Source organism: Colias philodice, chromosome 6, assembly GCF_061535455.1.
Source record: "Colias philodice isolate Cphi_HAF_F1 chromosome 6, ilColPhil1 Martin Lab GWU primary, whole genome shotgun sequence".
Classification (NCBI taxonomy): domain Eukaryota; kingdom Metazoa; phylum Arthropoda; class Insecta; order Lepidoptera; family Pieridae; genus Colias; species Colias philodice.
The window spans coordinates 13,093,742-13,112,494 of record NC_143091.1 but is presented as its reverse complement, the minus strand read 5'-3'; the positions used below and the strand labels follow the sequence as shown (position 1 = coordinate 13,112,494).

Genomic DNA, 18,753 nt, shown 5'->3' with positions numbered 1-18,753 from the left:
CATCAAAATCCGTTGCGTAGTTTTAAAGATTTAAGCATACATAGGGGACAGAGAAAACGACTATATTTTATGTTATGTAGTGATATCGGATATGATAAAATTTTATTCTAATTGATCTTCGCTTCCTTACAACGATAGAAAAATTTCTGAATACTATTTATTGAAGTATACAGGGCCATAAATGCAAGTAGACTAGCAATTATTATATGTATAAAAATATGTATTTTTTTGCTATATTTAAACTTCACACATATATACGTAGCAACCCTCGTGTGACACAGTCGTTAAACACGGTTCAAGTTAAAAGCCTCCGTGCTCTGACAGCGTTCGTTATCTATATACCTCTAGAAATTTTATCTCAGTTTTAGTGAGACAGTGCAATTTTTTTTTTCAGAAATTTATGTGTAGGTATATAAGGAAGAATAACGCACTTCTACTTATTGTGCTTTTTATAACATTATATTGAAATTGTGTTCCCGTTTTTTATTTACTTATAGTTCAATTTTGAATATTTATTTCAAAATCTAAATTAAGGAAATTACGAAATAGATTATAAATAATTTGGAAAATCCAAAAGTGCACGCCTCATAATTTTTTTTAATAATTATTTATTAATTATTATTTTTGTTTATTTAATAACAATTAAACCACATCGAATCAGACCCTGAAAAATGAAAGGGTTCTATTCCTGAGCATACTCAAGCGTAAGAGAAAAAAAAAGACTCGATTAGTAAAGTATTTCGGTCGCTATCGTGTTAACAAGAAAATCCTCCGCACATACAGACACACGGACGTCCAAGACAGAACTTTTTTAAACTGTTTTTTAACTAGTTTAAATAACAAAAATGACATCAACAAGTCAATAACTGCGTTAAAAACAACCGACTTCAAACTTGCACTTGCAACATTTACAAATACAGACAAAAATGCTCATAAAATAAAAACTACTAGGCCTATCCGAATAAAATTTTTATGGGACCAATTCGACACCATCCCGCATCGAACAAAAAAAGAATCACGTAAATCGGTTCAGAAACCACGGAGTAATCGGTGTACATACATAAAAAATAAAAAAAAACATACCGGCCGTATTGATAACCTCCTCCTTTTTTTTGAAGTCGATTAAAAATATCATGAATGTTAAAATTAGTGTTTTTTCTTAATATGTGTGTGTATGTATTATCTTACAAGTGCAATGTATGATACATAAAGACATTTTAAGTTTGAAAAATCAGATGTTTTGCGCGAAGTGGCAGTAGTACCCACCTCAACGCTTCGCTTATGAGGCGTGCAAAACTCGTCTACGATATTTTCAAATTTTGTTACATTAAGATTTAAATCGTACCAAAAGAAGAATTATACACAATAACCGATAACGTAATAATTTTCTTATTATTTTTGAATACAATATTTATAATACATTCAAAAGAAAGGAAATCTTAAAAATTACATTAGTTTTAACTATAAAATCCTGGTCTTATAGAGTTCCACAGCTAGTCGATTAATTTCCGTGACAGCCTTTCTTGACCGCACTACATTTTGCGACCCGTTCGATTGAGATGGGAACTTTAATTTTCTCAAACTGATGTAAAATTCTTCGAATTTATGAAGAATTAATGAAAATAAGTAAGTGTGGAAATGCTGTTTTTCTTCGCTATTGCACAAAAAAATATTATCATTTTGAACAGCAATGTTTTATGACGATGTTTTATATACTCACCAAAAAACCTTTACTTTTTCACTTAACTTACTTGTACTCAGGTAGGTACTCGAATTATTTAAGTAAATTGAATTTTCAATTTGTTCAAATAAAACGACTTACTTAAAAACATGACATCTGAGTGTTAATATCGAGATAGAAATAACTTGAATTTCACTTTCACACAAAATCTTATTGCTAATATGAATAAAGTTCTTATCATTTTATTAAGTTTTACTAGACAGTTTTATAGACAAACTTTGCTTGTTCCAAAGTTATTTTAAAATATGGTAGTTTTGACCTTTAGCGTTTTACAAGATTTTTTAAAAACTATTTTTTTTGAGGTCACAAAACTTAATAAAATAAGCAATAAATTGTGTTTATCGTCTATATATCTAAGTTTGTCTGTTTAATAATTCGCGAAAAATCACGTAAAAATAAACGTTCGCGTGCGATAAAAACCCTTGTAATAAGGGACTGGAAAACATTTGAACTGTGCTTGCCTGTGATCCAATTAAATTGTTCTGGTTGGTGGCGCCGCGGACTGCTCATTTTTGAGCAGGAATAACATTTTGAGTTACACGCGTAGTATATAATTATATATTATATTGGAAATAAAGGGGAATTGAGGAATTACAGAGAAAGCTTAGGAGGATACATAGGGATATTTATGGAATTAAATCGTTTTATTGTAAATAAGAAAAAACGGCATTTTACTAAATAATAGAAAAGATATAAGTTAGAACAAGAGTTAAAAAGTGTTCATTGTTTAATATTTTAAACCACATGGCACATAATAATTGAAAAACACCTACTACCTTATGTGTTATATATGTATCATTTAAAATTCATTTCTATTATGATAACACCAAGATAACACATTACATTAGATCAACTCGTCTCACGCTTGTTACTTTCTGAATTGAAATAAAGGTAGGTATATAAGATACGATTTCCTCAAATGATTTTCCTGTTACTCTAAGGTACTTTAAATACCTTCTTCCCTAACAACTAAAAATAATAACGTCCGAGAATTGAAATATTGTGATGAAATTGTGATAAATGTATCAGTCAATAATGAAATTTGATGCCAAGGGACGTTAAATAAATTTAATTGAAATCCAACCCAATTTGATTATATAATTTGATAATTATATAAAAAACATTATATTATAAAAAAAATAAATAATAATATGGGAGCTTATGCACATTTTTATTTGTTCTTAAATAAGTTTAAGGTTTTAGTAATAAAATGTGTGTGATGTTATAATCTCCATCTGTTCATTCAAACATTTATGAATTAAACAAGAAATAATTCATAGATAATTATGAACTTGTTTGAATTTCATTAATACAAATACAATTATATAACCTGCATCTGTTTTCATAACATTGAGGTCAAATTGTCAAAATTTAAAACTATTAAAAATATTATTTGCCATATAAATATTCAAAAAGGCCTAAACGAGGCAACTTTAATTGAATCGTTGAGTTTCAAATTTAAACACGACCCGAGGTAAGGTCACTTCGGTTATTTAAAACTTAACTTTGAATTAATTTTAAAAACGAAAATACACGAACAAAAATTATGCACGAATACGCAAAAGAACCCAATTTGCGTTTCACACCGATTTTCTATTACCTTTACACACACATTCATCGAACGTAAATTAAAATTAAGTATTACATTTTATGTATCTCATTAAACATAAAAACGTCCACTCTCTTTGCATTCTGCTTTCCACCTTAGAAAATAATTACACGCCTACCCAATCTCTGTTAAAAACACCTGTAGCCACGATATTCTTCGAAATATTAACCAGTATGTTTTCAACATTCTTAACGAGTTCGCATTAAAATTCGACTCTTATGAAACTTGGCTGTTATCCGAATTACGTGGACTTTATCAGGGTCTGATTATATTGATACTTCAAAGGCTGCGAGGGCACCGGCACGCTCGTCGACGAACCTTAATTGAGATATCAGTCTTTGCGTAGCTTTCAAGGAATGAAAATTTGATGGATACCTATATTTTATTCGTATATTCATGTTACGATAAAAAAGCGTTTTAAATATGCCGCGGGATGAAAGATTGGAGTTTTTTATGGGCTAAGTACTTCTTTGTAGAGTCGTATACAACCTCCTTCTTGAAATGAAGTAAATTCTTGGAATTAAAGTTCACTATGTGTTTAACGTAAGCATGACAGTGTAGTGAGAAACAATGTATTTGTACGTATAAATAAGTCTTGATTGTTTTTCTTTTATATTTTGTTTGTTGAATGAACAGCAATATTAAAGAAGCGTAACTAATAGAATAAAATTAATTCCTTTCTAACTTCTACCAATATTTAAATTTAATTTCCTCAGTGAAAAACTTTAAGTACAAGCCGCGATTCTCGGTTGATTAAAAAGTGAACCGGCAACTTTTATAACGCTTTGAATTGGCGCTTTCAATTATCAGAAAAAACTATTTTCTTTAATGAAAAGAGCTGAATTACTGAGCAAAGTTAACGGGACCTTTGTGAGTTAGTTCGTGGAATTAGTGTAATCTTGGACAATCTTTTGAATGCTTGAATTCATTTGGATGACTGAGTAACTTTGCTTGTTGTATTTAATTGACAATCTGTTTTTAAATATATTTTTCTATACAATAGTCTTGCAAGTCCTCTGTAGGAATTTATTTCTACTTTGTATTGCTGGGGAATATTACGAAATATAAAAGCACTAAAGGTAGAGCCATGTATGAAACGAAAGTAAATTAATCCTTAAATATAAATTGGGTTACGCGCGGTAATATTTATTACATTACTTTCATAAAATCGGTGTTAATTGGCTTCATAAGTGAGTGAGGTAAATTTATTAAAAGTATCTAAGTGTTAAAAGGGTATGTTACATTTCAATATGGGAGCTAAAAAATTTAATTAATTAGATTATTAAATAATCGTATTAATATTCCTAAATAAAATTCCCACTTAGACCTAATTTATGCTTAAAATGCTAGAATTTTGTTTTAATTCGATTGAAGTTTCGAATTACAAATAATTTTTAACTGCCTGAGTATTTTTGAAGCCTACACAATTCTTATTTATAGAAATTTGATATATACTGGAATCTTGGAAAAGGACACGAGAACTTTGTTAAAGTGAAAATACGATAAAGTTTGATAAAGGATTAAGGTGTCTGCCCACTACAACGTCTCATAACTTGACCTTTACTGAACTGTAATAATATGATGATCTTGAAAGCGTAGGTGTAAAATTATTTATAGCAATAACACCATTAAATAATTAATATGACGCGTGATATTGTGACGTTTATTTAAAGATGTGACCTTTTCACTGAATGATAAAAAAGATAATATATCAGAGAGCTGTGAAACAGGCCCTTAAACTTGGAAATAAATAAACTATAAATATCTAATAATACCAATATAAGAAACTGGTTTCTTATTCTCTTTTATAACTTACGTTTAAATTACAACAAATGTAATCTAAACATTTGTAAGATTTGTAACGTGGTGAAGGTACAGGTAATATATTTGTTTTATTTCCCACTACGTGGTGTATTCATATACCGGTATATAGTCGGATTTGGGACTGAGCTCAGAATATTAAACAAGGTCTTAGCTAAGAGGTTTACGGGTCTGTGTTTTGGCGAACATAAAATATTTATGGAATATCATACGTGGCACATGAGTTACGGCTCTTAGAGATGTTCCTGTAAAAATATTTATAGCGTGGATGCGTTACAGCTATCTCTTCAAAATTTTTAGACTAAAAAATAACACAGTGTAAGTCGTTAAAATGGTTCAAGCTTTAAGTTCTTTTTAATTGTTACTCTTTAAAAGTACGCGCTTTCGTTTTGATTTTTGCCGTTCAAATGTGCAGCATATTTAATTATCAAAAAATATTCGAATTCAATGTTAAAAAGCATATTTTTGGTACATTTAATAGTATGAAAATATCTCCTCTTTTTGGCGATAGAATATTTCATTTCTTCAAATTTAAATTTAGTCAAATTGATCTATACTAATATTATAAAGAGGAAAAGTTTGTAAGTATGTATGTAAGTATGTATGTATGTATGTATGGTTTTCACGCAAAAACTACTGGACCGATTTCAAAAATTCTTTCACCATTAGAAAGCTGCATCTTTACTGAGCAACATAGGCTATATTGCATTTTCAAAAAAATTAGAGATCCTTACCAAAAATGCAATAATGTAACCCAAGGTGTAAAAAAATCCTCAATAAAACTTCTGTCATCGCGTGCGCTGCGGAATCTATTGAAGATAGAACAAAAAAATGTTCTACGGTATTATAGAATGGATCAATATCTACAAGAAAGTCCGCGATACCATATGTCCATCTTCAGTAGTTATGTTACTACAACAACTTTTTTACGTTTTCAAAGTAAATAAAAGTGCCGACAGTAATCAAACCATGTTATCCATACACATATATTAATCCTTATCCCATTAAATAATGTTTTATTATAGACTGTTTCAATACCAGCAAAATACTTTTTAAATGAAAAGAATTGGATATTCCATTCAAAAGATATAACGAATTTTTAAAAGTGTCAATCTACAGAAAATAGTAGGTATACTGTTCGAGCAGGCCGTAGTGCGGGGGTCACGGAGGAATTCTACCAATATGCGTCTTGACGGAACACAGTGGGGTTTTGGTCGGTAGGAATCCGACATAACCCACGGCCCCACGGGACGGGGTAAAGGTGATTTTCATGTGATTAAAAATTAAACCTATAGTCCGACCTATATAGTAGACTTTTCACTGTAACGATATCGCTATCTATGCGGGTGAAACCGCAGGGCATTGCTAGTCTATTATAAACCTTGATATCAATCTCTAAATTATTTTATTCTTCCCCAGTGGTATGGCAAGACTGGCAGGTCCACGCGACGTCCACGCCTGCGGAGGTGGGAGGTCCAGCCGTGGTGACCTGCGCCGCGCCCTCCGCGGTGCGAGACCACGCCACGGTAGCCGCGTGGTATAGAGACGATAGCGTGGTCTCTGCGGGTGATCAGATGTGTAAGACATAGCTAATAATAATTAATAACATTAAATTATATTTTACCAGATATACCAGATACAGTACACACGCTAATTTATAACATTAAATTATATTTCACTAGATAAAGACGTGTACATGTTCTTCTGGTAGTAATGAAGTTAACGTGAGCTGTAAAAAAATAACTTATCAAATGGGTACTTAAATAATAGATGCGGCCGCGGCAGTATAAATTGTTTTAATAGAATTCACAAAATCGGTTTCGTAGCTCAGTGTTACAAACTAACAAAAATTAAATTAAGAATTACATGTATTTAAAAATAACTCTTGATATTGACTTATGAATTTGTAATTCCCTATATTAATTAAATTTAAATTAAATAATATAATCTGCAAAATGAATAACAATGGGTCTATAAATAAATATGACCCTGTCAGAGATGCCAACATGCCTGTAACTTACTGTTGTTTTATGATACGTGCCTACGCATTTGTTTATTTATAGCTAAAATATTTATCTTTAAAAAAGATTGATCTTCAAAATTGAAATGTGATAAAATTATGATGCTTCAACTTGAGAGATTCTATATTAAATTATTTAGTAATTTTTGGGGAATTACTTTGTTGAAAGAAAAGCATACTTTTAAACCCCATTTCGCTGTTTGTATACTTTGTTAATTTGAACAATTTATTTGGTCTATGCAGATTGATTGAACGTTGTTATTAAATTTGTTCCCCGAATTAAAATAATTTCCCGCGGGATGACGCAGACTGCGCAAAAACAAGTTTTTCGTGTATACAATTATTTAAATAAATACAATACAAACGTTTATAATTTACTTTATATTCAGAAGCACAATCGCTTTTCATTTTTGTGTTCTTTTTTCTTGTGTTCGTTAATTGACATAACAGTTTTGCTTTTATATTTCTTAATTAACTGTTTTCACAAATTTATTTTATTTAGCTTATGAAACACCTTGTCGTATAAATGTTGAAAGTGGACAAAATTTTTAGTAAATAATACGCTATTATACAGAACTAAGCGAGGCAATTGCTCTCTGCCTCTGTTTCAATAGAACTTACTTCCAGCTGGTCCAGCGCTGGTGGTGGACGAGGGCTGGAAGCTGGTCATCCGCTCGGTGCGAGCTGACGACTCCAGGGCGCAGTATTCCTGCTCTGTACTGGACTCCCTCACGGGGGAGCGCCGGAGGAGCATTCCTGTCAGTATAGATGTTTCGCGTAAGTATCTGGAATATGAAAAAAATCTTTGGTTTATTGGAGTATTGCTAGGAGAGTTTATCGAATTATAAATTGAATGTTTTTTTAATGCTAAAATTTAAGTAATATGTGATTAGTATTTGTGTAACTGAAAATCATCTTATTTCTCTATTCAATACCAAAATACCTACGCACTACGTACTATGTACATAATGTAAGCGATTTTTTGTAACCCTTCTACGGAAAACGGTATCAATTATTACTTTTACAGCGATGAGCATGCCGTCCGCGCCACGCGCGCTACTGCACGGCGCATGGGAGGCGAGCGTGCGGCGCGGCGCGGATGTGTGGCTGCCGTGCCTTGTACATGCCAACCCGCCGGCTACTGTCACGTGAGTATAGAGAATAGAATTAACATTTATTTCAGAAACAAGGTACAAAACACAATACGAAATAAGGTACAACAAAATGGAGAAGAAAGAAAGTAATACAAAGAAGAGCGTGTGTACCGAGCACACGTGTCAGAAGTGAAACTACTAGAATTGGAATCATCTGTGTGTATATTCAAAATGATAAATCTACAGTATAAATCAATATTACCTACGTGTAATATAACACAAGATTTTAAATACTATTAGGTAAACGTTGTCAGGCTAAATTGTTTTTTTATTACAAAATTGCGTAGAATTTTCATTACAAGACTTAATATAAAGTTCTAACTTATAAAACTTAAAGCTTCGTTTTTCTTTGTTATCACAGCGTAGAAGTCTGCAGGGTTAAGAAAAACAAAGACTATAATTAACCCTTCGCAAGATGCCGGCTGACAATTGCAAAGTTTCACTTTGTAAAACTTTTAACAACTAGTAGATTGGAAGATTAATTACATTAGTGTTGAGTCTTTTGAGCTCTCCTTACAGCAGATAGACTGTTATACACAAGACATCCTTGCTTTGAGCGAGGTGTCCGGTTGTTCTGAAGCGCTTTGCTTCTTGTTTTTCATAGACACGTGCGAACTTAAACTGGAACACGTGCGTCGTTTCCCGAGAAAATATAGAATATATTGCACAGTTTCAGAGTCAATGTTTATGTTTTGATTGAGTTTTACATGCATAACCTGTTTTGTATGTGAGTATGAATAAAAAACAGTGATAGTAAAAATATTATTTATTTATTTTATTTTTTACATACATAGATTCCTTACAGCTATTTGTATTACAATATTTATAATTAACTTTAACAAAACAATACGCCAATAAAAAGGAATACCAATAATAAAAATAAATATAAATATATATATATATATATATATATATATATATATATATATATATATATATATATTTATCCCTCAAACAAACAGCCGTCCTCTGAAGACAAAAATGCATTTAAACTGGCGTCCACCTGCTTTTGGCGTCCGAATACTGGACGCCACTTTGATAGCCAGTGGCATTCACGTCCTATTGGTCCTGACAAACCGTAGGACAAATATCGATAGATGCCAAAATATCGCTTAAATGGCTGCAATAATATATTAAAAAGTTCGAGAAAAAATCTTAGCGCAGATGAGGCGCTGCTGTCGCGCGTATATTTACAGTCGTATAACTCGGAGATTTCCTGACTCCGACTCCGCGTATTTGGCGTCCACAACTGCGACGTTGCCAGCTCGTTCGCACCGATAGATCACAATCATAATATTTACCACTGACTGCAATTATAACAATATATTCGCCGTAGGAGGTGTACGCGTTGCGTATCATTAGGAGCCCGAGTTTATTTAAAAACTTTTAAAAAGTCGGTGAAAATACAAAAAAAAATTACGTGCAGTTATTGAATTTTTTTTAAAGAATACTTGAGGCGTGATCTACAATCGATATAGAAGCCAAAAATATAGTTTTTAGAATTTTTGTCTGTTTATCTGTATGTACGTCCGGCATAAACTCAAAAACTACTGCATGGATTTACTTGAAATTTTGCATGAATATTACTAAGAGGTCAGGTCAGGCTATAGGCTACATATTATCAAGCTATCACCTACGGGGCAGAAGAGTTCGTTTGTTTGGTTGAACGCGCTAATCTCCGGAACTACTAGTACGATTTGATTGATTTGATTCTTTCAGTGTTGGATAGCTCATTTATTGAGGTAGTCTATAAGCTATATAATATCACGCTAATAGGAGTGGAGCAGTAATGAAAAATGTAACCAAATTGGAGGAAATTTAAGCGATGGTAGCGGAACAGTAATGTTTATCGTGGGTGAAATTCTTTATAAGCCATAAGATTTAAAGCGAAAAGACCACGAACGTAACTTTCAGTTAAAATAGCAACATGATAATATGTTTATATTGAACGGACGCAAAATAGCTTTATACGGACGGCCAATAGCTATATACGGACGCTCAATAGCTATATATACGGACGTCCAATTGCTATATACGAATGTTCAATTCAAATCTAGTGGGATATTCTCAAAATCTCTCTTCTTCTCTCTAAAAATATTTCTTCCTACTAAATGCCAATAATTCCCATTGATCCCGGGGAAATCTGTGGGGACAAATGGGAATAATCCAATATGGTGCAAGTGATGCAACACGATTGGTAATAGTATTTCCATCATACAGTAGCTTGTAGCCAAACAGTACTGCCTCAAATAGTAAATTATTCCTCAATCGTAGTTCGAGGCATGCCGAGGGGTTTCATCCTTTCATTGTGGATATCCCTAACATTCGAACTCGTCGCTTCGAGACTTCTTTCATAATTAAAACAGCCAAACAATGGAATTATTCACTCCCTACAACTATTTTTCCTGAGCAATACAACCTGGACCTCCTCAAAGCTAGGGTGAATAGGCTCCTCCTAGGCAGACGTGCACCCAAGTAGACCACATTGCCGCTTTCCATCAGGTCTGATTGTGGTCAAACGTTTGCCTATCGATTATAAAAAGAAAAAAAATAGTGCCGTATTTTTACAATTAAAGTAGCCAGGTTATTGAACGTCCGTATATAGCTATTAGGCGTCCGTATATAGATATTGGACGTCCGTATATAGATATTGGACGTCCGTATATAATATTTGACGTCCATATATTATAATATTGGTTCAGGCCATGGTAGGATACAATCCCGATTTTATCATACCTATATTTATATTGACCCACAAATGAAGTTATTGCCTACCTAATTGTCTTAAATTTATAAAAAATAGACTAGATAAACATGTACATAATTATATGCTTGTTATTTTAGCAACTACCTGTGATTTTTCATGTAAAAATTACAGACAGGAGCTTAATTTTCTTTATCGTATTATAAACTCTTTGGGTACTAAACTTTATCAAAATCCATTGTTACTAATATGTGTAGATAGATAATAATTAATAATAAATGATAAAAAAAATAATGTGCATCCGTATATGTATAGATCTTACGAAATTGGTATATAAATGAAAAGACAAGCGTTAATAAAAGAAAGAGATAGTAAACCGAAATCTGGCAACATCGCACTCACAAATGCCGGTCATGCTATGAGGATGCTAGATAGTCGATGCGATAGGTAAATCACGATCAATATATCCAGGACGCCTATAATTTATGACCATGATTCGGGGCTCAAAAATGTTGCGGCACGAACGCAAGAAGAATATCGCGAAAAATTAAATTATCCGAAAATGACGTACCCCACGGAGCTGGCTATCGAAAAACTAAGCAATATTCATTAAAACATGTTAAAAAAAGCAAGGGGAACTGGTGGACGTCGTAATGATGCACAACGTGCATGACGCCAAAAAGATTGTATGATGTAAATATATATATATATATATATATATATATATATATATATATATGTCTTGTGTATAACAGTCTATCTGCTGTAAGGAGAGCTCAAAAGACTCAACACTAATGTAATTAATCTTCCAATCTACTAGTTGTCTAAATATGTTGTTAAAGTGGTAGGTACTGTATAATATTATGCTTTGAAAGGTTTAGGTTTAACGATATATGCATGACTGGAGCTCTTTCCTTGGATGGTATTAAACTAGTTTTTTTTATTTTTTATTATGCCAAATTTTCTTAAGATGACGCGTATTTGCGTAAGAAATATCACACCTACATCTACCTTCAAAAACTTTTTTGTTTGTTATAGCAGTAGAGGTTTTTTTTTGTGTACAGAAGTATTCCCAAAAGATTTAAGCTTCGAGGAGTCATCGACCTTTATCAAGAAATTTATCACAAAGGAGTCGTTATAAGTTTTTATGAAAATAAATTAAAAAGGGGAACTTTGTCGCCAGATATTTTATTATAGCTCTTAAAGTTTTAAGAAGCATATCATACGTATTACCGAAAATATGATAACTATGTTATTATACAATTTTAATGAAATCGATGTGAAATGTAGAGGTCTAGTATAGAGCACAAGCATTTTAAATCGTGTATGTTAAATATATGCCATTTTTAGCTATTATCAGGCCAAATCAATCCTTAATGCGTAGAAATTTACACGTGTTTGAATATAAAGTTACGTGTTCTGTTTTATCAGAAGCAAAACAATAAACTACCTTTAGAGAAAATTTATCCAAGAGGAAAAGAGACGATGAACTTCGGTTTTACCTCATTCATTAAATATTGAGTTTGAGGCTCTTTACACCTGGTGTATAAAATAAACATAATATTGTATTCTTAATTAACAGATAAATATACAACATTGAAATGTTGTATATTAAAACAGTGTTGTTTATTGTAAAATTACTTTAATTATAAATATTACAGAATAAAAAGCTCCACTATTTAAGTAAATTCATTAAATTGAACTTTTTCAAATTTACTGTTTGTCTGCAAGTCGTGATTTATATAAAACTAGTTTAACGCCCGCGGCTTCGCCCGCTTTGTCTAAAACCTAATAAATTATATACTTAAACCTTCCTCTTGAATCACTCTATCTATTAAAAAAACCGCATCGAAATCCGTTGCGTAGTTTTAAAGATTTAAGCATACAAAGGGACATAGGGGCAGAGAAAGCGACTTTGTTTTATACTATGTAGTGATATTAAGCCTCCAAGATTGGTCCAATATATTTTGATTATGAAATCTCAATTTTTCTATTGTATTGATGAAACAGAAAACATTTAAACATCAATCAAATAGCGAAATAGCACAGTTGTACAAAAACCTCACCTCACAACATATACACGTAACACGACCCGATGGTCGTGTCGTATGGTGTGAGGAATACCCGTTAAGTCCTTAAGCAAACAAGGGCTTCGGTATCAGACGTTGAGCCTGTGATCCAGCGACACCGCAACCTCGGGTCAAATACCCTTTACCGTACCGGTCATTTCCTACTATGGGATTATTGGTTGATACCTTTCATTTGATTCGATAGATGTACAATTAAAGATTACTGTGCTTAACAACATTCAAATACAATTCTAGGTATAGTTGTTATACTTTACAAGTTGTATAAGTTTAAAAGAAACATCATTTTGACGTGATAACGTCTTTTAGACGATTCGATAGAGCCGGCTGCACGCACGAAAAAACATGACTCATGCGGCGTTACCTCGCTCTGAGACGTTCCGTTAGGTTTGAAGTGCAAGCGAGAGCGCGGAACGAGCGACAAAGAAACACAATCGGACGTTGTCACGTTCAACTATCGTCAGTAAACCGACTTTACAGACTGCAGACAACCAATTTTTTAAGACAGAAATGTCTAGTCTCATTTTATTAGACTGGTGAGGTTGGTAGGGTTGGTTGTAAGATGAAACGATTATTTAATAACCTTATTAGACTGTTATTCAATAAAGTATATCTCCCCAGGAGCGCTGAGCTTTCGCAAATAAAGTGGCGTTGTCAACATTAGAGCAGGCTCCAAGGAGATGTTCGTTTGCATAAATAGCGGACCTAAATCTGACTTCTGATATATATTGTATAGATCCCAGACATCCTATAAACAGATGTTGCCAACCAGTTTTGTGGTCCCCTTCCCCGCACCCCGGTAATTAAATATGGCATACAAAGAAAAAAATAAACATTTCCAAAACATGCCGCGTGGGGTATCAAATGAAAGAGCTTATTGAGTAGATCACGAATATATAGCATACTATAACATTTCTTACACTTTCTCTAAGATTTTTTAGAAAATTTACGAAAATGGTCCATTTTTGAGTTAACTTTAAACCACTATAGATTGAAAACTCATGAATATATTTTTTAAATTATTATTTTAAATAATTAACAATAGTCCATTGTTGACGATTCAATAGTTCGTACAGTGAAATAGTTGCATGGGGGAGTGGGGGAAGCATTCAAAGATGGCGAGTATATTTTCAAGTTTATGCCAGAAATAAAGGCCTAATATAAAAATATCGGTGTCAGGGCTTAGAATAATTATCTCTGCACTGTCGTTGTGTTTGACAGAATGAAAAATATGGCAGAACATTCTTGAATCAGCCTCTTAACTTCATCAGCCTCTTCTAAACTTGAAAATATACTCGCCATCTTTGAATGCTCCCCCCACTCCCCCATGCAACTATTTCACTGTACGAACTATTGAATCGTAAACAATGGACTATTGTTAATTATTTAAAATAATAATTTAAAAAATATATTCATGAGTTTTCAATCTATAGTGGTTTAAAGTTAACTCAAAAATGGACCATTTTCGTAAATTTTCTAAAAAATCTTAGAGAAAGTGTAAGAAATGTTATAGTATGCTATATATTCGTGATCTACTCAATAAGCTCTTTCATTTGATACCCCACGCGGCATGTTTTGGAAATTTTTATTTTTTTCTTTGTATGCCATATTTAATTACCGTTGTGGGGAGAGGGGGACCACAAAACTGGTTGGCAACATCTGTCTATAGGATGTCTGGGATCTATACAATATATATCAGAAGTCAGATTTAGGTCCGGTATTTTTGCAAACGAAACTCCACTGAGAGTCCGGTCTACATTGAGATTCGGTAACTCGATCACGTTATTGTTTTGATACGAGCACTCTGAATTAACTGATAAGTACACAGTGGAAAACATAAGCCACTTCGCTGTTTGTTTTACTGGGAAATGTATAAAACAATTATGACGATTGAGAGATTTTCAATTGTTTATTTTTTCAGATTTTTTGGGGAAATTGTTATGATGTTAAAGTTTCACATATGTATATTACACAAACATGTGAATCTACATTATGAAACATGATAATAATAAGTTACCTAATTGATTACAATTTGTTTTTGTTTATTTAACGGTTTTAGAAAAGCTCATTCTCTCATCTCTGAACAAAGGTATTGAATTAAACCAATGGCATACCTTTGTTAAAAATTACTGGCACATTATCCATTCTCTCCGCTATAACCTTCAATATCCAACAGCTCATAACAAAATATGGTTCTCAGTTCTAAAAAGGATCGTGACAGCGCGTCGTAAACGCAATACTAAAAGTTTAACACGTAATTAAGCGTCGCCCATTAGCGTTAATGGAGCGACTGTAAACTATAGTGTCACAGATAACCTTTATAGCTGTAATACTATGATCTTAAAGCAGTATTATTTCCAGTGTGGAAAAATGACAGATCTATATAAGTTGTCTAGCGCCATCACTTTCTCCAACTGGAATAAATACTGCTATAAGACCTCCTGTGCTGTTCCTTGGGTCGGCAAGTTGAGCTGAACTCTTCTCTGGTAATTAAGCCTTGTGAATTATTAAGTCAAATTGAAATCGATATATTTATAGTTGCTGAAGTCGGCCGATATGTTATTTATAGTTTGTGAGGTATATCATCTAAATGATCGTCTCTAATTAAGTTTTACTGCTAAGATGTATGGAGGTATATTGCTCAGCGTTCTAACATAATTATGTTATGCAGAAAATATATATAATATACAGTTTTGTGTAATTTATTATGAAGTTAGAGGTATTTAAACGAAGCTCATGTTCGTATTTATGATTCCCTTCATTAAATTAATATCGTTGATCTTGACCGTCATTATTATATTTACATAAATGTTCTCTTTTCTGCTTCAATAGTATATCTTTACGAACAAATAGGTGTTCATCTCTCTGACCGAACCTGTCCCAGGGCTATAATATAATATGTATATGCTAACCACTATACCCAGGAGGTGGCCAATACAACACATACACAGTTATATCATAGAGAACTATCTACGACAGCAGGAACGGTCCCATATTCGTATCGAAGCCAATAATTTATGCAACGGGGCTGCACATTCGGTTATATTTCACTGTTTTGTCCCTCTCGCAATACACAAGAGGAATTTGTGAACAAACTGGAAATTCTACGGATATTTTCAGTTCTTTGTCACTGTTTTGTGGCTGTCTTTGGGATGTAGGTTTGAAAAAGTACTAGATTTTATAGGTCTTTAGTTGGATCAACTTTACTTTGATGGTATTAGGTGTCCTAGTATAGATTTGGAATGCTTTATTTTCCTAGTGGATCATAAAATTCACTTATATGAGGTCTACAGGTTAATTAGGGCGACCAAACGATGGAATAAAATCTTAGTGCCGTAGTAGGTATATCACTTTGTTCTAAAAACGTGTGGCAATAGACACTTATTTTCTGTTCTACAATAATAATATGTTTAATGTAGTGCTTTTAACAAATATATGTTTTATTTTATCGTCAGACTACTAAATGAACAACTATTTACGAGATCGTCTATCTTAAAATCGTACAAATAATATTATTAAGACACTTAAGAACCACTGAAAAGTTCTCTGGCATCATTAATATTTTATATGAAAAATGTATATGATTTTAAAATAATAAATACAGATTTTCTTGTCGGCTTCTTTCTGTAGGAACTGCTCTGCGAACAGGTGATAAATAATTTATAAGTACTTTGACGATTCAAAGCTAAAAGAAGTCTTGCTGAATAAGTAAATGTTTGTATTTGAGTATATGCTAATTGATAAAGAAAACAGTATTATAGTACTGTATGCTGTATACATTTAACTGTAACAATATACAGCTAGTACATCATAAAATAATATCCGGAAATATCGCGTTCAAGCGAATATATTTTCACTAAAAGCACATTCAAAAATGGCGTAATTTTAATGCACAGTTCTCAAAGTGTTGGCTGAATATAGTTAATTCTAGCAGGGTCGCAGGTAATCCAATCATCCTTCACCCAGTACATACCAAAGTTTTGGAAACGGAACTCTGCGGTCGGACTAATTCAGATTACCCTAGCTTATAGAGTGTGCTTTGAGATCAAAAATACGGGTTTGTTTTGCGTAATATTTTTTAGATGAATTAGGTCAGCACTAGTGGACTTAAAATGTCAACGTCAGGGACTATTGATGGTGCAATAGTAATTGTTATCTTGACTGTGTGATGAAAGGTTAGGATTCGATCAAAATTTCAGTAAAAGAGTTTCAAAATTCATTATCGATTTAAACGTTGAACTTTGTGTAAAATATACCTTTTAACAACGTGCCTATTATTATAATTCATGATGATTGATGTACTTGTTTTAGCTATGTAGCATGTTTGTGACGTATGTAGGTCCTACGTGTACGTTTCCGTCTAACTAACAACTATAAAACAAACTTTTTTCTTTTCCTTCAATAAAACTTCGATAATTGGTAATAATATAATAAGCCTCCTTCAGCTATGAATAAGTTTGAATCAGTAAAGTTAGTGTAATAAATTGCAGCCGTGTAATCGTTAATATTGATAAAAATAATAAAGTACCTATCAGTAATTATCTATTGATATTAATTAAATCAGTAAATATGTACGTATTATATTAAGTTCGTTAATTATATTTGAAATGGAGGGGGTTAACTATAAGATATCTGATATTCAATATATTTCATAAATAACGCATTTCTAAGGTTGCTTCCTGATTTCCTTCACCCCGCTTAACTAAAGGGCATGAAAGGTGATAAACTTATCCAATTATTGTGACAGTCTATTATAATAATCATATTAAGTTACATAATTTAACTAACACCTACGACTTCGTCCATAATTCATCATCTTTTGACAAAATCTAATGTATACAATCGAATCATCGATCAGACAAAATATTAAGCTATAAATGTAATATATTATGCTGTCTTTTTCGTTTATTTCATATTATTAAAGTTCCATGTTATGTATTTAAATTCGTACTTTATGCTGCAGCAATTTTGTCCTAGCATTCATTTGCATACGTAGATCATAATACACTGTATTATTTGTATTCATATCACATTGTACTATGTATTATCCGTCGACTATTTTCTCGTTAGTGTACCTAAGTGTGCCAACTCAAATTTCGTGTATATTGTAAAGTTGGCGAGAGCTCCCTTGAGTTCGATTCGTCAAGTTACTCCGATACTCGGATAGAACCGTGACCAAATTCTGGGTAAATTGATTCTGAGCAGTATTGTTGAGTTATTGAGTCTGGTCGCCTGTAATCGTGCTTTACATTTTGCAGGGTATTGTAGTTTAACGTCGATTAAAGCCAAGAAAGGAGATGTTATGTTAAACATATAGTCAAGATTGCATTACATTTATTCATAATATGTATTGTACATTAGATAAGTTGAACAAAAAGACAGGAAACATGAAGAAGAATAAACCTAGTTACTTTTACCTCTGTGACGTTGAGTAAACAATATTTTAATAAAAATATTGAGTTATATTTTTACATAATTATTATATTTCTAACCCCAACACATGAAACTAATATTCAATATGTTCCAAGAAAATTGTCCTTATAGTGTAAATATAAATCAAAATTGAAATACGGTATAGTGGCTGCACTCTCCACACGAGGGCTTGTTCAATCGAATG

The 18,753-nt window shown here is 32.5% G+C and overlaps 1 protein-coding gene across 1 annotated transcript in view; it reads left to right on the top strand.

Annotated features, from left to right (window-relative positions):
- Dscam3 (Down syndrome cell adhesion molecule 3) overlaps positions 1-18,753 on the top strand; it is a 109,663-nt gene that overhangs the window by 43,716 nt on the left and 47,194 nt on the right. Inside the window, exons 4-6 of the mRNA XM_089696855.1 lie at positions 6,591-6,749; positions 7,819-7,968; positions 8,219-8,339. Coding sequence (XP_089552981.1) covers positions 6,591-6,749; positions 7,819-7,968; positions 8,219-8,339 — 430 coding nt within the window. The remainder of the gene's footprint in view (positions 1-6,590; positions 6,750-7,818; positions 7,969-8,218; positions 8,340-18,753) is intronic.